This window comes from Somniosus microcephalus, chromosome 20 (assembly GCF_052327205.1).
Source record: "Somniosus microcephalus isolate GS21.2 chromosome 20, FLI_Smic_1.0, whole genome shotgun sequence".
Taxonomy (NCBI): domain Eukaryota; kingdom Metazoa; phylum Chordata; class Chondrichthyes; order Squaliformes; family Somniosidae; genus Somniosus; species Somniosus microcephalus.
In genome coordinates, this window is record NC_141006.1 from 36774482 (window position 1) to 36792566 (window position 18085).

At 45.8% G+C, this 18085-nt stretch overlaps 1 protein-coding gene across 1 annotated transcript in view; it reads left to right on the plus strand.

Annotated features, from left to right (window-relative positions):
* The window catches only part of csmd2 (CUB and Sushi multiple domains 2), an 807040-nt gene that overhangs the window by 774619 nt on the left and 14336 nt on the right, over positions 1-18085 (plus strand). The window contains exon 64 of the mRNA XM_085962435.1: positions 2066-2204. Coding sequence (XP_085818561.1) covers positions 2066-2204 — 139 coding nt within the window. The remainder of the gene's footprint in view (positions 1-2065; positions 2205-18085) is intronic.

Sequence of the window (18085 nt, forward strand, 5' to 3'; positions counted from 1 at the left end):
AGGCCATTTAGTGCCTGAAAAATGGGCGCTGTGCAGCCGATTCCTAGTTCTATATGTTTCTTTAGTACATACCTAATGTGGTGTGGGTGGAGGTCTGTCCTACTTCATTTCAGCATATCGGCTACTGGACAACCAAAGAGCAGATTGAAAGCATCTGTTAACTGCCCTATCCCACTCTCCTGCAGAGGGAGATAGGATAGGTAAAAAAGGGAAGAAAATGTCATCAGTAAAATCAAAAACATGAACGGATCTGAATGGAATTATTTTCACTGAATTTTGTAAATGAAATATTGGGCCAGAATTTGCTGTAGCAGGGCATCTAACAGTGTCTGCCATTACTTAGACTTGCCCCTGCACCTTTCAGTTCAAAGCATTTTTGCTCACTAAGTTGCTGGAAATGCGAGCTGATAAAGGTGCAGCGAGGGAAACAGGCCATCTGAGACCTGAGTGAAAAGGGCAACCAACAGGGTATCTCCTCAACCAATGAGACTTAATGATTGCAAAATAAACAGAAGGAGGATTGGGAAAGAGGGTGAATTAAGAGGGTGGTTAGACCACACTCTGAGTGCTGTGTACAGTTCTGGTCGCCGTATTATATAAAAGGATCTAAAGGCACTGCAGAGGGTATAAAAAAGATTAATAAGGATGATACCAGAGCTGCCAGGTTATACCTATCGAGAAAGGATGAACAGGCTGGGTCTCTTTTCTCTTGAAAAGAGAAGGCTGAGGGGTGACCTAATAGAGGTCTTTAAAATTATGAAATGTTCTGATAGAGTAAACACAGAGAGAGTATTTCCACTTTGGGGGAAGAGCAAGACTAAAAGCCATTAATATAAGATAGTCACCAAGAAATCAAATAGGAAATTCAGAAGAAACTTCTTTACCCAGAGAGTGGTGAGATTGTGGAACTCGTTACCACAGAGAGTAATTGTGGTGAATAGTAGAGATGCATTTAAGGGGAAGCTAGTAAACATATAAGGGAGAAGGGAATAGAGGGTTATGCTGATAGTGTTAGATGAGGAAAGACAGGAGGAGGCTCGAGTGGAGCATAAACGCCGGCATGGACTGATTGGGCCGAATGGCCTGTTTCTGTGCTGTATATTCTATGTAATTCTATGAATTCAATGTCAAATCAGGTACACAAAGAGAAATAAACCAAGGGAAAGAAATATGGGATTAAGAGAGAGAAAAAAAGAGACAGTAAGGAAAAGTAAGAAACAAAATTTAATTAAAAAATTTTCATTTTTGAAATCGCCCCCAAAAATTTGATACCTGAAAAAATGGAACTCTACACTTGTAATAGTTAATGCTCGGTGCCATAGCGATTGATTGTCAGTCATTCACACTTATAAAGCCTTAGCTTTCTGTGGCGAGTTTAATGCGCAAATACAGCAAGTTCCTAAAAAAACAAACAGGGAGGCTAAGGGTGAGATGCGGAGCTGGCAACTTGGACAGCAACTTTTGGATAATCGCATTTAACTGCGCATCTGCCCCTCGCCTGAAGTTGCTGTACCATTTATGCATAAATAATGGTGAGCGCCATTAGCTTTGCCGTTATTTTGACAGCAAATTCTGGCCAAGTGAAAGATGCAGCAAAGATACTGCAGCAATATCCCTTACAATCTCCAGAGTGGAACTTGCAATATTTCCAATGAAATGCCCCTTACAATACAACTGTTACAGTACGCTCCTGAGACCTTCTCTTACAATATGCACAGTAGCAGTAAACAGGACTGAAATAAATTCCACTGTACACACCAAAAACTTACAGGAAAGTAGGAAGCTTGAAACCTGACCTTTTGGGACTCTCCAGGAAGCTTTTGCTTTCAGTGCATAAAATCTAGAGATTTGACAGATTATTAAGGAATATGAGCTTTAACAATAGTGAGGGGATTTGTGCAGATGTGCTATTCTATAGTATTTATGAGAAGTTTTATTTTCACTGAGACTTTGGATATTACTCCACTTCATGAGAGATAGCATTTTTACTAAGTTCTTTTCTTGTTGCAGTTGCTTTTTAAGCCCCGTTCTTGAACATGCAAATTATTTTATGTGTCTTATTCAGATCTGCACATACCAGAAGCTGGCACGGACTCAATAGGGCACCATCTTAGCACCAGCAGCAGCTCGGTGGCTGTTGCCATCCTCGTGCCTTTCTTTGCCCTGATAACGGCAGGATTTATATTGTATCTCTACAAACACAGGTGAGTGCTGTACGGGCAGGTTGGGCAGGTGTCCCAGCTTGACCAGGGTTGTCCTGATTTTGATGCACCTGTTCAAATGAACCACTTTCGGAGTTCATGGTTCACAAACAAAAATTGTCGATTTGATACTGTTACAACTAAATTGATTAACTTATTCCGGGGAAACGAGGGTGACTGGTGTAGAAATCGAAATGTCACACTGTTGCAATGGAAGATGTTATCCTGAGTTTAGACACGGGCAAGGAGCTCGAATCTGGATGTGGGCATGCTATATTTGACCTGGGAGTGCTTGATGCTGACACTGCCTGCCAAAAAAGTGAACAAATACCTATTTCAGCACCGACATTCTTCAACGTGATGAGCGTTCAAAACATCCCATCATCTACTTTTTAAAGAATGACATAATGTGCCTGTGGTGCTTTTAACAGACAATTTAGTGTGTTGTGAGTTGCTGTTTGGATAGAGATTTATTATACAGTATATAATGACTTTTAGAGCCATCGCCACATTTGTTTTTGGTGCTATTAATGGGAGGAATGCCTTGTTAAAGGAATTTAGTTGGCAGGGATGGTGACAGAGAGCGGTGAAGATTATAATTTCATTAGCATGACACGAGACTAGAAATTGCCGCTGGTGATAACGGCAATCACATAGCGTGTTCATTAAACATTCCTCTGTCTGCTAGTTTAACTGAGACATTAACCCATTTGAAATAAACACATCAATGCCTCAGTTAAAGTAATGAACAGGTGAATGTCATACGAACATGTTAAGCCTTTGTCAGCAGCGGTCATTTCTAGCCTAGGGAGGTTTACTTCATCCTTAGTACATTGTGTGGTTAATAGGAATGGATTTTTATCCCTTTGTTGATACAACTTTGCTCACTGAGTTCCCTGTGAGGTAGGATGGTGTCACATTTCTGTTATTTTTAAATATTTTTTCCACAAAGGATTTGGGAATGAATTATATTTAAATTAAGTGACTTCACACAGACTTGTTTCCTCCTTATAGCCATTGAAACAAAGAGGGGATTGATCTGTTAATCAGCTATCCTTACTGTTTTCTACAAAGACCAGGGACAATAAGCAGTTTGTTATCTCACGTCAGACTAGCAGTTGGCCACCTACGCAAGAAGGCATTCTTGGGCATCCAGCAGGAGGTTAACTTCCGTGAATATGCTATTGTGAAGGATGTAGCCAGTTTGGTGGACAGGCCAAGCTGCAAATCCCTGAATGGGGAAGAAGTCGGGGAGACAGCTCTCCTACTTCCGCGAACACAGGGAGAAGGGACAAAAATAAAGGCAATCAGCCCAGTTAGGTCTGGGAAGGGAGCCTGGCCTAGTGAGAGGAAGCTCATTCATCACACATTCAGGGCCAGTCAAACCAGAAGGCAGACCAGGAAAAGTGAAGTTAGGCCACTAGTATAGGATAATGTGGCATGGTTTATTATTTTCTCCTATTCCCGAGAAAGAGGTTGCAGTTAAATGAGGTGAGTGAGTTAACTGTCACTTTGTACATTCACTTGCTGTCTGTAAAATAAAGCAGCTTATTGGTTCAGATCAGGTCTTGTATTACTGTCAGTAATATTAGTATAAGTGTTTTCAGTCCGCCTACTTAAAGATTGTAGAAGTGCACATGACAGCACATGCAAAAGATACAATATCCAGTGCAGATTGCCAGGCAGCATTATTGTTACAGCCCCAGGTTACACTATCATTTGATTAGATAATGGGAATTAGGGCACACTCCTGAACTTAAGACGTGAGGACCACATGCTATAGTGACCAGCACCAGTGAATCTGAGAATACCTAAGGCAGATCCAAACATTGTGACAGATGGATTGCAAGTAATTCACAACTGAGGAAACAATCAAAGTACACCTGCAGTAATGTTACTGGACCATTTATGTAACTGCTAACCATGCAATTACTGATCTTGGCCAATTTTCCTGTGCAATGTGAAGGTCTCTAGTGCTTCTTGTTCTGATTAGCACAGCTCAAGTCTGAAATCCCACTGTGCCTATTCAGTCCTCCAAAAACTCATTCTGCAATTTTATGTTATTCTTACTTATAAAAGATAAAAGACTGTATTGAAATAATTATTCCTGTGAGCAGCTGTAAGTGCCCTTTTCATGTAGCTTATCACCAGCTCAAAATACATTTTCACCAACTCATAAAACAGGCCAATAATATTTCAAAACTGCACAGATGAAAATGTATTATGTGGCTCATCAAGAGGTAAGTGTTAACAGTGAGAATTATTGCATCCTCCTACATAACGACTGTAACAAAGTGTTTAAAAGGAAAAAAACAACAGATCTGAAATAAAAGCTGAGGATGCTGTGGGATAAGGTGAGCTGCACTGCTTCCTTGTGCGTAGAATTGTGAGGAGGAATTAAACCTTATGGTCTCCCATTCCTCCAGACTGCTCTTCTTGGGTTCACTGCTCTGTCTTACTTCCTTGAGAAGAATCTTGATGGGGCCCATCAGAGAAGCAAAAGCTTCCTTGTTTCACACATTTCAGCATGCCTGCTCCTCTAAGCTGGTTTAAGTCTTTCAATCCTGCTGCAGCATGCAATTCCAGAAAATCTATACTGGTGTGCCTCATCGCCATCTGAAAGAGGAAATGTAGGCCCACGTTTTAGATGGAGGCTCTTTGGTTACTGAGCCTTAGTCAGAACCAACAATCTATTGTCTTTGTAGATCCTGACACACCCACTGTACGTGAACAGCATTTTCTGATTTTATTTCCAATACAATTAAGTAGTGCCTGTCATGTTGGGGATGTCTTGTAAGCTAAGGTAAACATTCATGATATTTGTAAACTTGTCACTAATTTGCATTGTGATTAATGTAAAATTGACCAGCATGCAGGCATTCTTGAATTGGCAGTATCCAAGTCTTGGGCTCTGTTTTGAAAGAGCCCTATTGAGATATCACAACCTATAAACGCATCTTCATTCTTTTTGTGTCCCCAGTTGAATACCAGTGTTGTATGCAGGATTTAATCAGGCCCTGCTAATTGCAGGTTGAACCTCAGGAGGTCTAGTAAATTCCAGTCATTCTGTTGGTAACATGCTGATATGGAGCACATTATTCACAATGCAAAGTTCACATTTCAACACCATGTTGCGCTATTTCTCTTACACTCGTGACTTCTCGAGCACAAAATGCTGTATCACAGTGATATAACCGTGACTTCAGTGGTAACACATGCCCTGGACACCCGCATAAGGGATGCTTCCAGCACGTAGAGCACTTTCCCATCAAGACAGCATTGGGTTTTCTTCACTCTCCATTCCACTGTGTATATTAGATTCCCCACATGCTGGTTTTCTTTAAGTACCTTTCTGTTCCTTCTGCTGCTGTAATATCAGTTCTGAGCAGGCGTCTTTGTTAAAAGTCAAACTGTAGGAATTTGGGGAACTACCGTTCCAAGTGCTCATTAACAATCAGAAAGACTATCGCGCGGTGTCAGTGCATTAAAATGAGTTATACCTCTTTGCTTCTGGTAGCAATTATAGCAGCATGAGCAAATTTTAGCATCTGCTGTGTTAACTGTGCTGCACAAAATGACTGCACTTCAGTGCACAATTAGCTTACGTGCTAGTTTTAATGCACAGAGCAAGTTAACCCCTGGATTGATTTTCTTATTCAAAATAATTTCAGCTACATGCGGACTTGACGGAAAGTGACAGCCCGGCCTATCCTAAGTAGATGTTGTGTAGTTATTAACTTCACAGGTTGGGCTTTTCAAACATGGTTTTCTCATTCAAACAGCCTGATGGATTTTGTAAGTCTCTCTTGTGATCTGAAATTTGTTTCTTTAGCTTTCTGCCTTTAGATTTTTGCCTTGTTGAGGAAATATAGCCCAGTTTTAATAAATAATATTGATTGTGGTAACACGGGCACTATAAACTACTTGAGATTCCCTTAAATCTTCAGTTTATTAATGGTAGAAAATATTGCATGCTAAATCAGATTGGCACAGGCTTAAAATAGTTAATTCATTTTATTTACAACTAAAGGGCATACAGAAACAAAGAAATAGGCTGATTCTATACATTACAAGCACTGTTTTACAGTGCTGTCGAAGTCTCGACTCCCGAGTAAGACTCTTTAAACACAAAGTATCGTTAAAGACAGGCTTTATTTGCTTGCAAGGGAAGGGTTGTGTAGTCAAAGGCTACATCAGACCTCTTCGAAGTAAAACAATTTGTAACATATTTATACAGTACAGAAACTAAACAGGCTTTCTATGCCACATGACATAGTATTAAATCATACCTGATTACAAAGGCACAGACCTTGCAAATTACTGAAACAACGTATTCCAGGCTTCGTTAAAAATAACGAACGGAACTACCTTGGGATAAGATTAACTAATCCTTTATTATGGGATCCCTTTGTTCTCCCACTGTACCAACTGAGCCTGTGGGCCGATGTTTACTTTATCATGTCTTTGGCTATTTGTTTGGTAAACGAGGCTCCTTGTTAAGCTTGTCACAGATAAGGAGTACGTATGTAGCATTCCTAAATTGTCTCATCCCCTTGAAACTGATTAGTGAATCATGCTGTCGGCCATTTGAGTTTTTATTCTATGCCCAGGAAGCCATTTTGTGTCTAAGTGAGAAACTGTACTTCCACAGTGCCTTCATAGTTCTTATCTAGTAATCAGTACAATCTCTTCCATTTGAAACAGTTCTTGGAATAATGCAGTATCCTCCTATCAGGTATGGAGTCCCATAAACATGCATAGTCAGGGAGTCTAATCTGAAGAGCCTTAAGCAATCCAATAGCACTAAAGACTACAGAAGGATCCACAACTTTTATATCCTTAAGTCCTTTGAAGATGAAAGCAACAATACCATAAATTGGGTTCTCCTATTTCTCTAAGATTAGACTTTACCTATGGAGAGCCATTGAGAGAGATTATACATATATATATATATAATACATGCCCAATGATTGTGAGATCTACTGCCACCACACCCCTTTAACAGGGTCACAAATCATCTTTCAGTAGCCATCTCATGTTTAAGAAAATAATTGGAATCCATTTTAGATCTGGATTTTACAGCTGTTAAGCTTCTATGCAAACCTAGTTGTATTAAACTTCTATATTTGTCACATTAAAATGATATGTGTGTATAAAACAATCTGCATAAAAACACAACCCTAGCCTGTTCATTTCAAAAATATTCCATCATTCTCTGTCCTTTACAACCATCTGTTGGTGTTTTGTGGGTCTATGATTCCTCAGGATAAATGCTAAGTAGGAAATTTTAGCTTGGCCACCAAGGTGTTAGAGTAAGCAGCATTGGGGACATTTTTTAAGAGCAAACTGATACCATGAATGATTAATATTAACATTATTTTTGTTAAGGTAGTGTGTAAGATACGTGTGCTTTAAAACCAAGTGCTAGGGCACCTCACCAGAGGTACCAAAGAGAAGCAGAGCTCCAGTTTACATCGGCAGTTCCTCATGCAATGTCTGTCCAATCCCAGCCATGCTATCAAGTTGAGGTGGAGATTTAAGGTCGAGTACTAACCCAGGGACAATTGGGAAGAGTCACCCTGAGCTACTCTTATGTACCTTCTTGGAACTGGAAATTTGAATAGCTATATGTGTAATGATATCAGCAAATAGAGATGGTATTTGCCTGTTTGATTATGATGCCTTACCAGCATGTTTGCATGTATTGATTGCTTGTGCCTGACCAGCAGAGGGCATGTGACAGAGACAAGCAAGGCAGTTTAGTTTTGGTTTCAGTTTCGTTCTAGATGCATCACTAGCATGATGTCACTTGTAAATGCTGTATAAAGAGTTGAACAGACTTTAGATTAAAAGACATTGGCCTAGAAATTCAGTGTAGCCACTTTTGGGGCGGTAAAGTCGGGAGGCCGCTGAGGTTTGCGCCCGGCGCAAAGTCGAGGCCACTTCGCCGATATTCAGTAGCATCGCCCTAAGAGGTTGCTGCTGCGCTAAAACTGGCGATGCACGACTATCTTTAGGCGCTAAGCCGGCAGTGCTGAGTGATACCGCCGAGGCCAGGCGCAGCGCAGGTGCGGTGATTTTTTGATTGACGGCAGACACGCTGGCCCCGGCCAGCTCTTAAAGGGGGAAGGGTCGATTTGTTTGCCTGCAATGCCCTGGACACTGCAGCCCTCCACCTAGGCCTGAGCACTGCTGCTGCAACTCTTTACCGCCCAGGACGATGCAGAAGGCCTGGGAGAGAGCGCAGCGCTTCAGCGAAGGTGACCTGAGGCTGCTGGTTAGCTCAGTGGAGCGAAGACGCCATGTTTTGTTTCCTGACAGTGGCAAGAAGCCGCTGGCCAGCGTCTACCGCAAAGCCTGGAGGGATGTCTCCAACAGGGTGACATCCAACAGCGTGGTTGCCAGGAATCCTGTACAATGCAGGAAGAAGTTCAACGACCTCACTCGGATTGTCAGGGTGAGTACCCTTTCCAGTGTCCTCCTCATCCTTGCATGTGCACCTCACATTATGGACAAAGGGACCTGAAAGCCCTAATGGCCAGCCCTCATCCAGCAGCTATGGGACTGGCATGAACATCAATTGCACATTCTGCACTTTACACACTGTCCAAGCTATTCGACCATGGGAGGCAGTGCAGACAAGATCAGGGCTACACACCGTACTTAGAGGCCGTCCTTTCTCTTGCAGGCCAAGCTGGCTAACAACAAGCGTAGCCAGATTGCGACCGGGGGAGGCCGACCTCAGCTCCAAGAGCTCACCGACCTCGACCAGCGCGTGGAGCGCATTATGGGAGTCCGGGTGATTGGCCCCGTTGCCACTGGAGATGCCGACCCTGTTCTGGGCACCAATGGTAAGGACATCACCTTTTGGACCTCTCTCATTCCACTTGCGCATCAGATCAACATCCTTTGCCACTGTCCGACCAATGCGGTGAATGGCACCACTCATGCCTCCCTCTCTGACGCCCTGTCCTCACTCTAAAGCTACTCTTGTGCCTTCCTGCTTTCAGATGGTGACTCGCCAGGTGAGGAGGAGGTCCCTCAAGCTGCCAGTGTCAGCCCCTCAGAAGAGGAGGAGGAGGAAGAGGAAGCCGGCCCATCAGTGGCACCCTCAGCTGCGCCAGCCCATGGCGATGTAGGGGACACGGCTTCCCTGGAGGGGAGCCTGGGGGAAGGGTCGGAGGAGAGTCAAGTTCCGGGGCCCAGCGGCCTGCAGCAACGCGGGAGGGGTGGGGAAGCTCGGCGGCCTTCTCCCCAGAGGGTGAGTGCGGCCTCCAGTCCTGCGACGGTCAGCGCAGAGGAGGTGCGCCTCCTAGAGGAGATGGCCGTCGACTCTGAGCGTAGGCACACTGAGCTCACGGTGGTAGTGGCACGGATGCCTGACTCCATAGAGTCACTGGCTAAGAGTGTCCAGGAATTCGGGGCAGCACAGGCCAGGAGTCTGCAGGAATTCGGGGCAGCACAGGCAGCTAGTATCCAAATGCTCAGTCGTGCCGTCCAGCCACTGGCTGGTCTCATGCGGTCACAGACCAGGGCAACACGGGCACTAACTGCTGCCACACTCGCTGCGTCAGGCAGGCATCGCCAGGGCACCCGCCGTGCTGCAGCAGCACAGCGGTCTGTCCTTCAGCAGATTGCTGTGCATGCTGCAGTGCTGGCCCGGGTGAGTGCCACTGTATCAGGCGACCAGCGAGCGCCTGCGATCAGCCAGCTTGCCCCCATTCCTGCAGCCGCCACTGCCACTCCACCAGTGCAGCTGCCACGAGCTGCTGGACAGACTGATGCCGCCCAGCCACAGCTGCAGCAGTCACCAGCCGGCCCCTTGAGGGCCAGAGCTCGTGCCGGCCGACCCCCAAGGGCATCTGCCGTCACGCCATGTGCCCCTCAGGAGCCTTCCCCCAGCCTTGCTGCAGCCACTGGGCTCACATTGAGGAGGAGCAGCAGAGCGGCCAGGGGCCACACAACGATGCGGAAGGCATCGCCCTCGCGGGGCAAAAAGTAGAATGTGTGGGCAGTTGTGTTTGTTTGTTATGAAGGCCGAGGATGTTGTGTTTGGTTTTTATGAAGGCCGAAAATGTTATGTTTGTTTTTTATGAAGGCCGGGGATCACGGTCATTTTTGTTTCACTGTTTTGATCATCCTCTCCAGGTTGTGGGAGTCAGTTATGTGTCTGACTGTTTTTTGGGGGGGTTTTCTGTTGTTGTTTGTCATGCGGGAAGGGCACAGTGTTTGTGAAATAAACAATTTTCTTTATTCAGATTGTCCATGTTTGAACTTTGAAATCTTTGTTGCCTTGACCGGCTGAGGGCTTGCGGAGTGGCTCCATTCATCTTCTTTCATTGGCACAAGCCATTCCCTGAGAGGGGGCCTAGAACCTACGTTCAATAAGCTGCCGACGGGCGGCCCTTGGACCTTGTGCCTCCCTCCTGTGCTGGTCCTCCTCCTCCTGCTCCTCCTCCTGAGGTGGTGCTCCAATCTGTGGTGGCAGTGCCTGAGTCCTGCGGATAGCCAGGTTGTGCAGCATGCAGCAAACGACCACGAAATGGGAGACTCGCTCCGGAGAATACTGCAGGGCTCCGCCGGAACGATCCAGGCAGCGGAACCGTTGCTTCAGGACGCCGATTGTTTGTTCGATGATGTTCCTAGTCGCTTGATGGCTCTCGTATGCCTCTTCAGCAGGGGTCCTGGGCGCGCGGAGCAGGGTCATGAGCCAGGTACACAACGGATAGCCTTTGTCCCCGATAAGCCATCCTCATGGCTGAGGCTGTGCCTGGAACATGTCAGCCACAGTAGTCTGTCGCAGGATGAAGGCATCGTGGCTGCTGCCTGGAAAGCGGGCATTGACAGCTAGGATGAGCTGCCTGTGGTCACACACCAGCTGCACGTTCAGCGAATGGTAGCCCTTCCGGTTGCGGTAATCCTCGGCATTCTCCACAGGTGCCCGCAAAGCCACATGCGTGCAGTCAATGGCGCCCTGCACCATGGGGAAGCCCGCTATTCTTTCAAATCCCATTGCATGCTGTTGCTGCTTGTCCAGGGTCATGGGGAAGGAGATGAACTGACGTCTCCTTCTGAAAAGGGCATTGGTCACCTGGCGGATGCAGCAATGCACGGCGAACTGGGAGATGTTGGCAATGCCCCCTGCAGCGGATTGGAAGGAGCCGGTGGCATAGAAGTTGAGAGCCACCGTCACCTTCACTGCCACCGACAGAGACGTCCTGCACCTCAGCTGTGGCTGCAGATCTCTCTGAAGCAGCTGGCAGATCTCTGTGACCACCTCCCGTCGGAATCGCAGCCTCCTAACACACTGCTCGTCAGACATGTGGAGATAGGAGAACTGCTGGCGGTATACTCTGGGTGGGTAAGGCCTCCCTTGCCGACGCCTGTTGCCCCCTCTCCGTCTAGCCAGGGCTGCCACTCTCTCACGGCGTCTGTGAGCCCTTTGGATGTAATTGTGAAAGCCAGCGTTGACACCCATTGCAGCCCCCATAATATGCTGGCAAACAATGAGATATCAATGAAGGCAAAGACAATTGCAAAGCTGTGGCCTGAAGCCAGAAGTACCTGTCCTAGTGTTGGGCCAAAGCAGTAAGCTCTCTACCTTGGTCTCTCTCCAAAGATCCGTTTCACAAGAATGAGTGCTGCAAAATGGCAGCCTTTTATAGTGCAGGGTAAGTGCCCTTTAATTTGCGCTCCCCGCGGCCCGCATCGGCTGAGCACCGTTCCACTCAACAGTCGCTAGGGCCGCCCGGCGCACAATGGGCCGGCGCGACTGAAGATCCGGTTGGGGGCGCACAAAGGGCGTTGCACGAGGAAATGACGTCATGATCTGCGCGCGCAGCTGAGCACGCGCAAAGACTTTGCGCCGGCGCTAAATTTCTACTGAAGTTGGGGCAAGGCGCAGATCGCGCTGCGCCCGGGCGCTAAGCGCCTAGCGCTCGACATCTACTTCTCCTAAGGCGCTAACGGCTGGCGCAACCAACTGAATTTCTAGCCCATTCTCTTTCATAAATGTCTCGTCATTGAACCCACAAAGAAACCAATACATGGTGTCAGAAGTGATTGAAAGAGATGAAGAGAAAAAATCTGAAGTTAAATCAGCTCTCCACAAATTAGCAAGCCAAAAGAGAACATTGTTGCTTACCACTGGAGAATAGCTAACGAAGTGAAAAAATGGAAGGTTTACACCCACCGGCGATGCTTCAGTTGACAGGTAATGTGGCTGAAAATTGGAGGAGGTTCAAACAACATTTGGGGTTGTATTGATCAGCAATCGGAGCTGACGAGAAAGGTGATAAAATGAAAGCGTCACTGTTCTTACATGTCGTGGGTGATGAAGCGCTGGAGGTGTATAATAACTTCACATTCGCTGCTGATGGAGACAAAATGAAGCTAGATAAAATAATGGAACAGTTTGAGGCCTACTGCATACCTAAACATAACGTGACGTTTGAGAGGCACAGATTTTTCACATGTGTACAGAAAACGGGTGAGACTATTGATCAGTATGTGACTGAACTGAGAAACCGAAGCAAAACATGTGAATTTGGGGGACTGACAGACTCGCTGATAAAAGACAGACTGGTGTGTGGTATTCCGGATAATGGTCTAAGGGAAAGACTGCTAAGAGAGCAAGATCTAGACCTGGGAAAAGCCATAGCACTGTGTAGGGCTACAGAGACTGTGAAGTTGCAGGAAAAGGAGCTGTTCAGTGACAATAGCTGCAACGTGGATGCAGTGAGAATGAACGGACATGAACCGTTTAACAAAAAGCGCCAATGTGAAAAAAGAGGCGTGGCCAGCGAACAAAAATGAAAGGGACAATCGAAAGTCATGTTGTTGATGCGGTACACAGCATCCACCAAGAAAGTGTCCAGCATATGGTAAAACATGCAATAGTTGCAACAAGAACAACCATTATGCCCGTTGCTGTAAGAACCAAATGCAACAAAGCAAGGTCCATGCAGTAGATGAAAGCGGGATAGAGGAGTTCTATGTAGATGTTGTGTCTGAAAACAAAAAAGAAGAAAGAGACTGGATGTTGACACTAAAAGTGAATGACATACACATTCCATTTAAATTGGATACTGGAGCACAAGTTAATGTGATATCAGAGACTGATGTTAAGAAAATTAGACCCAGACCAAAGATACATGGAATAAAAGTGAAAGTGACAGGATACACAGGTACTGATATACCAGTGAAAGGAAGATGCATTGTCAAAGTAACACACAAGGACAGAGAGCACACGCTAGCATTAATCGTGGTGCCAAAGGATGTGCAAGCCATACTAGGTTTAAAAGCCTGTGAGAGACTGAACCTGGTAAAGAGAGTCCTCGTTGTGGAAAGCGAAGGAGAGACAGTCTATGATGAACTGAATGTTGCATACACACCGGGTAAGCTAATGTATACAGCAGACACGTTGTCCAGAGCTGTTGACCCAAGTGAGCCCGCAAACACCACAATGGATGAAAAAGTGAACGCCTACGTGGGCATGATCACAAGTGCACTGCCCATAGCAGATGCAAAAATGGAGCTCATAAAGACTGAGACAAACAAAGATGAAACAATGAGATGACTGAGAAAAAGCATCTTGGATGGATGGCCCAACATGAAGCAAGACTGCTCACCTGACATGGCAGAGTACTGGAACTGCAGGGCGGAACTATCAGTGGTCAAAGACATCATCTACAAAGGAAGTAAAATAGTTATCCCAAAGAGTCTGAGAAAAGAGATGTTAAAAAAGATCCATGGAGGACATCTGGGAATCGAAAAGTGTAAGAAAAGAGCACGAGAGGTGATGTACTGGCCACGAATCAACCAAGATGTGACAAATGAGGTGTCAAACTGCACAATATGCCTGAAATATCGAGCAAGCAATCCGGTAGAACCACTAAAGCCACACCCAGCGCCAGACAGACCTTACCAGAAGGTAGGCGCTGACCTATTCGTATGTCAAGGGAAGGACTATCTTGTAGTCACAGACTATTACTCCCTGTATCCAGAGGTTTGTAGACTGTACACCACCACTGCAGATGCTGTGATAACATGTATGAAAGCCATATTCTCCAGACATGGCGTGGCAAGCGAGGTCTTCACAGACAACGGACCCCAGTTTTACAATGCAAGTTTCCGACACTTTGCCAAAGAGTGGGACTTTGTCCACACAACGTCAAGTCCTCACTATCCACAGTCCAATGGACTAGTGGAAAAATCGGTCCAGACAGTGAAAAGACTGATGTACAAGGCAAAAGACAGTGGAACTGACTTCTACCAAAGCATGCTTATATACCGCACAACGCCGCTCGAGTGTGGTAAGTCACCAGCCCAACTCCTGATGGGACGTCGGCTAAGGTCAAACCTACCCATCCCGGAGAACCTCCTGAAAACAAAAGAGGGGGAGAAAGTGAGGAAGTTCAAAGAACAACAGAAAGAAAAGCAAAAGTACTACTATGACAGAGGAACACAAAACCTACCTGAACTCCACACTGGTGACCAAGTAAGGTTCAAAGACAAAACAAACACAAGGACTCAGAAGGGAACTGTCCTGAGTGAAGTTCAACCAAGATCATACACCATTCAGACAGATGAGGGTGCTGTTCTGAGAAGAAATCGTCGAGATCTTCTCATGGGACCAGCCATAGCAGGTCAAGAGACTGATACTGTTGAACAACCTGATCACACAGCTGAGAACACATCATCTGAGGCAACAACTCAGATTCAAGGACAATCAATCAGAAAATGCTCAAGACACGTGAAGCCTCCTGAGAGACTCATTGAGCAAATTTAAGGACTATTGTTATAGAAGGAAGTAATGTTATCTTATTCTTTCTTCAAGTTCTAGTGTATTGACATATTTCATGTGAACACACAAAGCAAGGTTAAAAAACCTTGAACATGATAATAATAATGTAAGTTCATTAAGTGTTACAGTTAAAATGCAGATTAATACAAAGAAAACAATTTGTTAGTTAAAAGTAAAATACTTTTGTTTTAAGAAAAGGAGATGTAATGATATCAGCAAATAGAGATGGTATTTGCCTGTTTGATTATGATGCCTTACCAGCATGTTTGCATGTATTGATTGCTTGTGCCTGACCAGCAGAGGGCATGTGACCGAGACAAGCAAGGCAGTTTAGTTTTGGCTTCAGTTTTGTTCTAGATGCATCACTAGCATGATGTCTCTTGTAAATGCTGTATAAAGAGTTGAACAGACTTTAGATTAAAAGACATTGGCCTAGAAATTCACTAGCCTTAGCGCCGCTTTTGAGGCGCTAGAGGGACTAGCGCCAGAGTTATGGCCAGTTCAAAAATTCCCTGGGGCCCTAAAGCGGCGTTGCACCGGTAGCGCTGCGCCGGCACCGATGACGTCATCGGTGTGCGCAGCGTCCCGGTTGCCATGCCGACGGGCCCCAGCGCCGAAATTCAGTTGCGGCCGCCTCGCCCGTGGCAGCCGCAACTAAGACTCTGGCAACAGAGTCCAACATGTGTTTGCGCCGGCGCATTAAAGGCCCCGCGGCGGCCGGACGCTTTCCCGCCGGCCGCCTGCCCGCAGCTCCCTCCCCGGACTTCTCCCCCCCCCGGAACAGATGCAAGCCCGGCACTTGTCCGAGGTGCCGGGCTCATTTTTGAAGAGATTTGCGCGGGCCGCGGCCGGGTGCAGGCAGCTCCTCCTTAACGGAAGGAGGAGGCCTGCACTCCCCGAGCCTGCCGCACCGCAGCGGGCGCCGCAGCACCGGAATAGCGCCGCAATGCGGCGCGTTGCGCCAGTTTTCAGGCGCTAAAACCCTTCAGTAGCGCCGGCAGCCGTTTGGGCGCGGCGCTACTGAATTTTTGGCGCGCGCAAAGGGACTTAGCGCCGGCGCTAACTTCCGGCGCTAAAGCCCTGGCGCAGCGCAAACTCAATTTCTAGGCCATTCTCTTTCATAAATGTCTCGTCATTGAACCCACAAAGAAACCAATACAATATGGTGCATGGCAAGGCTTAAGGCAATCCAAGGAAGGGAAAGTGGGAGGAATGTAAGTACCGCTGCATCCTTGTAGGCATATAGAGTTGGGAAAAAATGTCTGTGCACAGCATGGTGTATTTTGTACAGGCACAAACTAATTATACTGATCTGTCGAGCTGCTCAGCTGCAAGCCACCAATCTGCCCAAGTGAAATTGGCTGCTGATCACAAATTAAAGCACCAAACTTGGTATAAACGGGATATTAAGCGATGTACGATAGCAAAATACTGCAGATGCTGGAAATCCAAAATAACAACAGAGAATGCTGGAAAAACTCAGCAGGTCAGGCAACATCCGTGGAGAGAAATTTGAGTTGACGTTTCGGGTTGAAGAAGGGTTTCAACCCGAAACGTCAACTCAAATGTCTCTCCACGGATGTTGCCTGACCTGCTGAGTTTTTCCAGCATTCTCTGTTGTTATATTAAGCGATGTGTTTGTTTGTATAAGTGGTCCTTTGGGTCCCCTGGCTCGATCTCACCACATACAGCCAGAGATCCAATTTAATTTCATTAGTACTTCATATTTCACTGGGATGATACCTCATTTAGCATGTCATTTTCTTTTTCTCTTGGGTGGTCCAACTGAAAGATTGATTAATTAATCTGATCCCACACAACCCATTTGGATGGGCAGACAAGTTACATCACGCTTGTGAATGCAAACAGTGTGAGACTGCATTTTCCAGCTAGCTCTTGTTGCATGCTCTGAATTAAGCTGTCATAGCATTGTGACCCATGATTGACCCTGGAGGGAGGTGACAAACGTCAGATTTGATCTCATTATAAGACAGTGTAAATGACAGAACTTTTAATGTGATAAGACCACATCCAATGTGTAGGTTTGTTTTGATGACCTCTGTAACATTGCCCATCTCCGCCCCTGCCTCAGCTCATCTGCTGCTGAAACCCTCATCCATGCCTTTGTTACCTCTAGACTTGACTATTCCAACGCACTCCTGGCTGGCCTCCCACATTCTACCCTCTGTAAATTTGAGGTGATCCAGAACTCGGCTGCCTGTGTCCTAACTTGCACCAAGTCCTGTTCACCCATCACCCCTGTGCTCGCTGACCTATATGGGCTCCCGGTTAAGCAACTCCTCGATTTAAAAATTCTCATCCTTGTTTTCAAATCCCTCCATGGCCTCGCCCCTCCCTATCTCTGTAATCTCCTCCAGCCCTACAACTCCCCGAGATATCTGCGCTCCTCCAAGTCTGGCCTTTTGAGCATCCCCGATTTTAATCGCTCCACCGTTGGCGGCCATGCCTTCAGCTCTGGAATTCCTTCCCTAAACCTCTCCGCCTCTCTACCTCTTTTTCCTCCTTTAAAATGCTCCGTAAAACCTACCTCTTTGATCTGCTCTAATATCTCCTTATGTGGCTCGGTGTCAAACTTTGTGTGATAACGCTCCTGTGAAGCACCTTGAGATGTTTTACTACGTTAACGGTGCTATATAAATACAAGTTGTTGTTGTTATTAGATAGCCATTTCAACATCAACCCATTTAATCCCTTCTATCAAGGGTGTGTAATTTGAATATAAAATCCAATATTAACTTATTCGCACCCAAAGAAATAGAAATTTCATTAAAACATGACATGCAATACAAGGATATTGTTAACAATTTCTTGCAGTGGTTCAGTGGGACTCCCTTTAAACCTGGAAGCACTGGGTTGCACATGTGAGTTGTCAATTCAACACTTGAATTTTATTGCACTATACAAAATATTTTTTACTATTTGTATTAAGGGAATCAAGGGATATGGGGATAGTGCAGGAAAGTGGAGTTGAGGTAGAAGATCAGCCATGATCTTATTGAATGGCGGAGCAGGCTCGAGGGGCCAAATGGCCTACTCCTGCTCCTATTTCTTGTGTTCT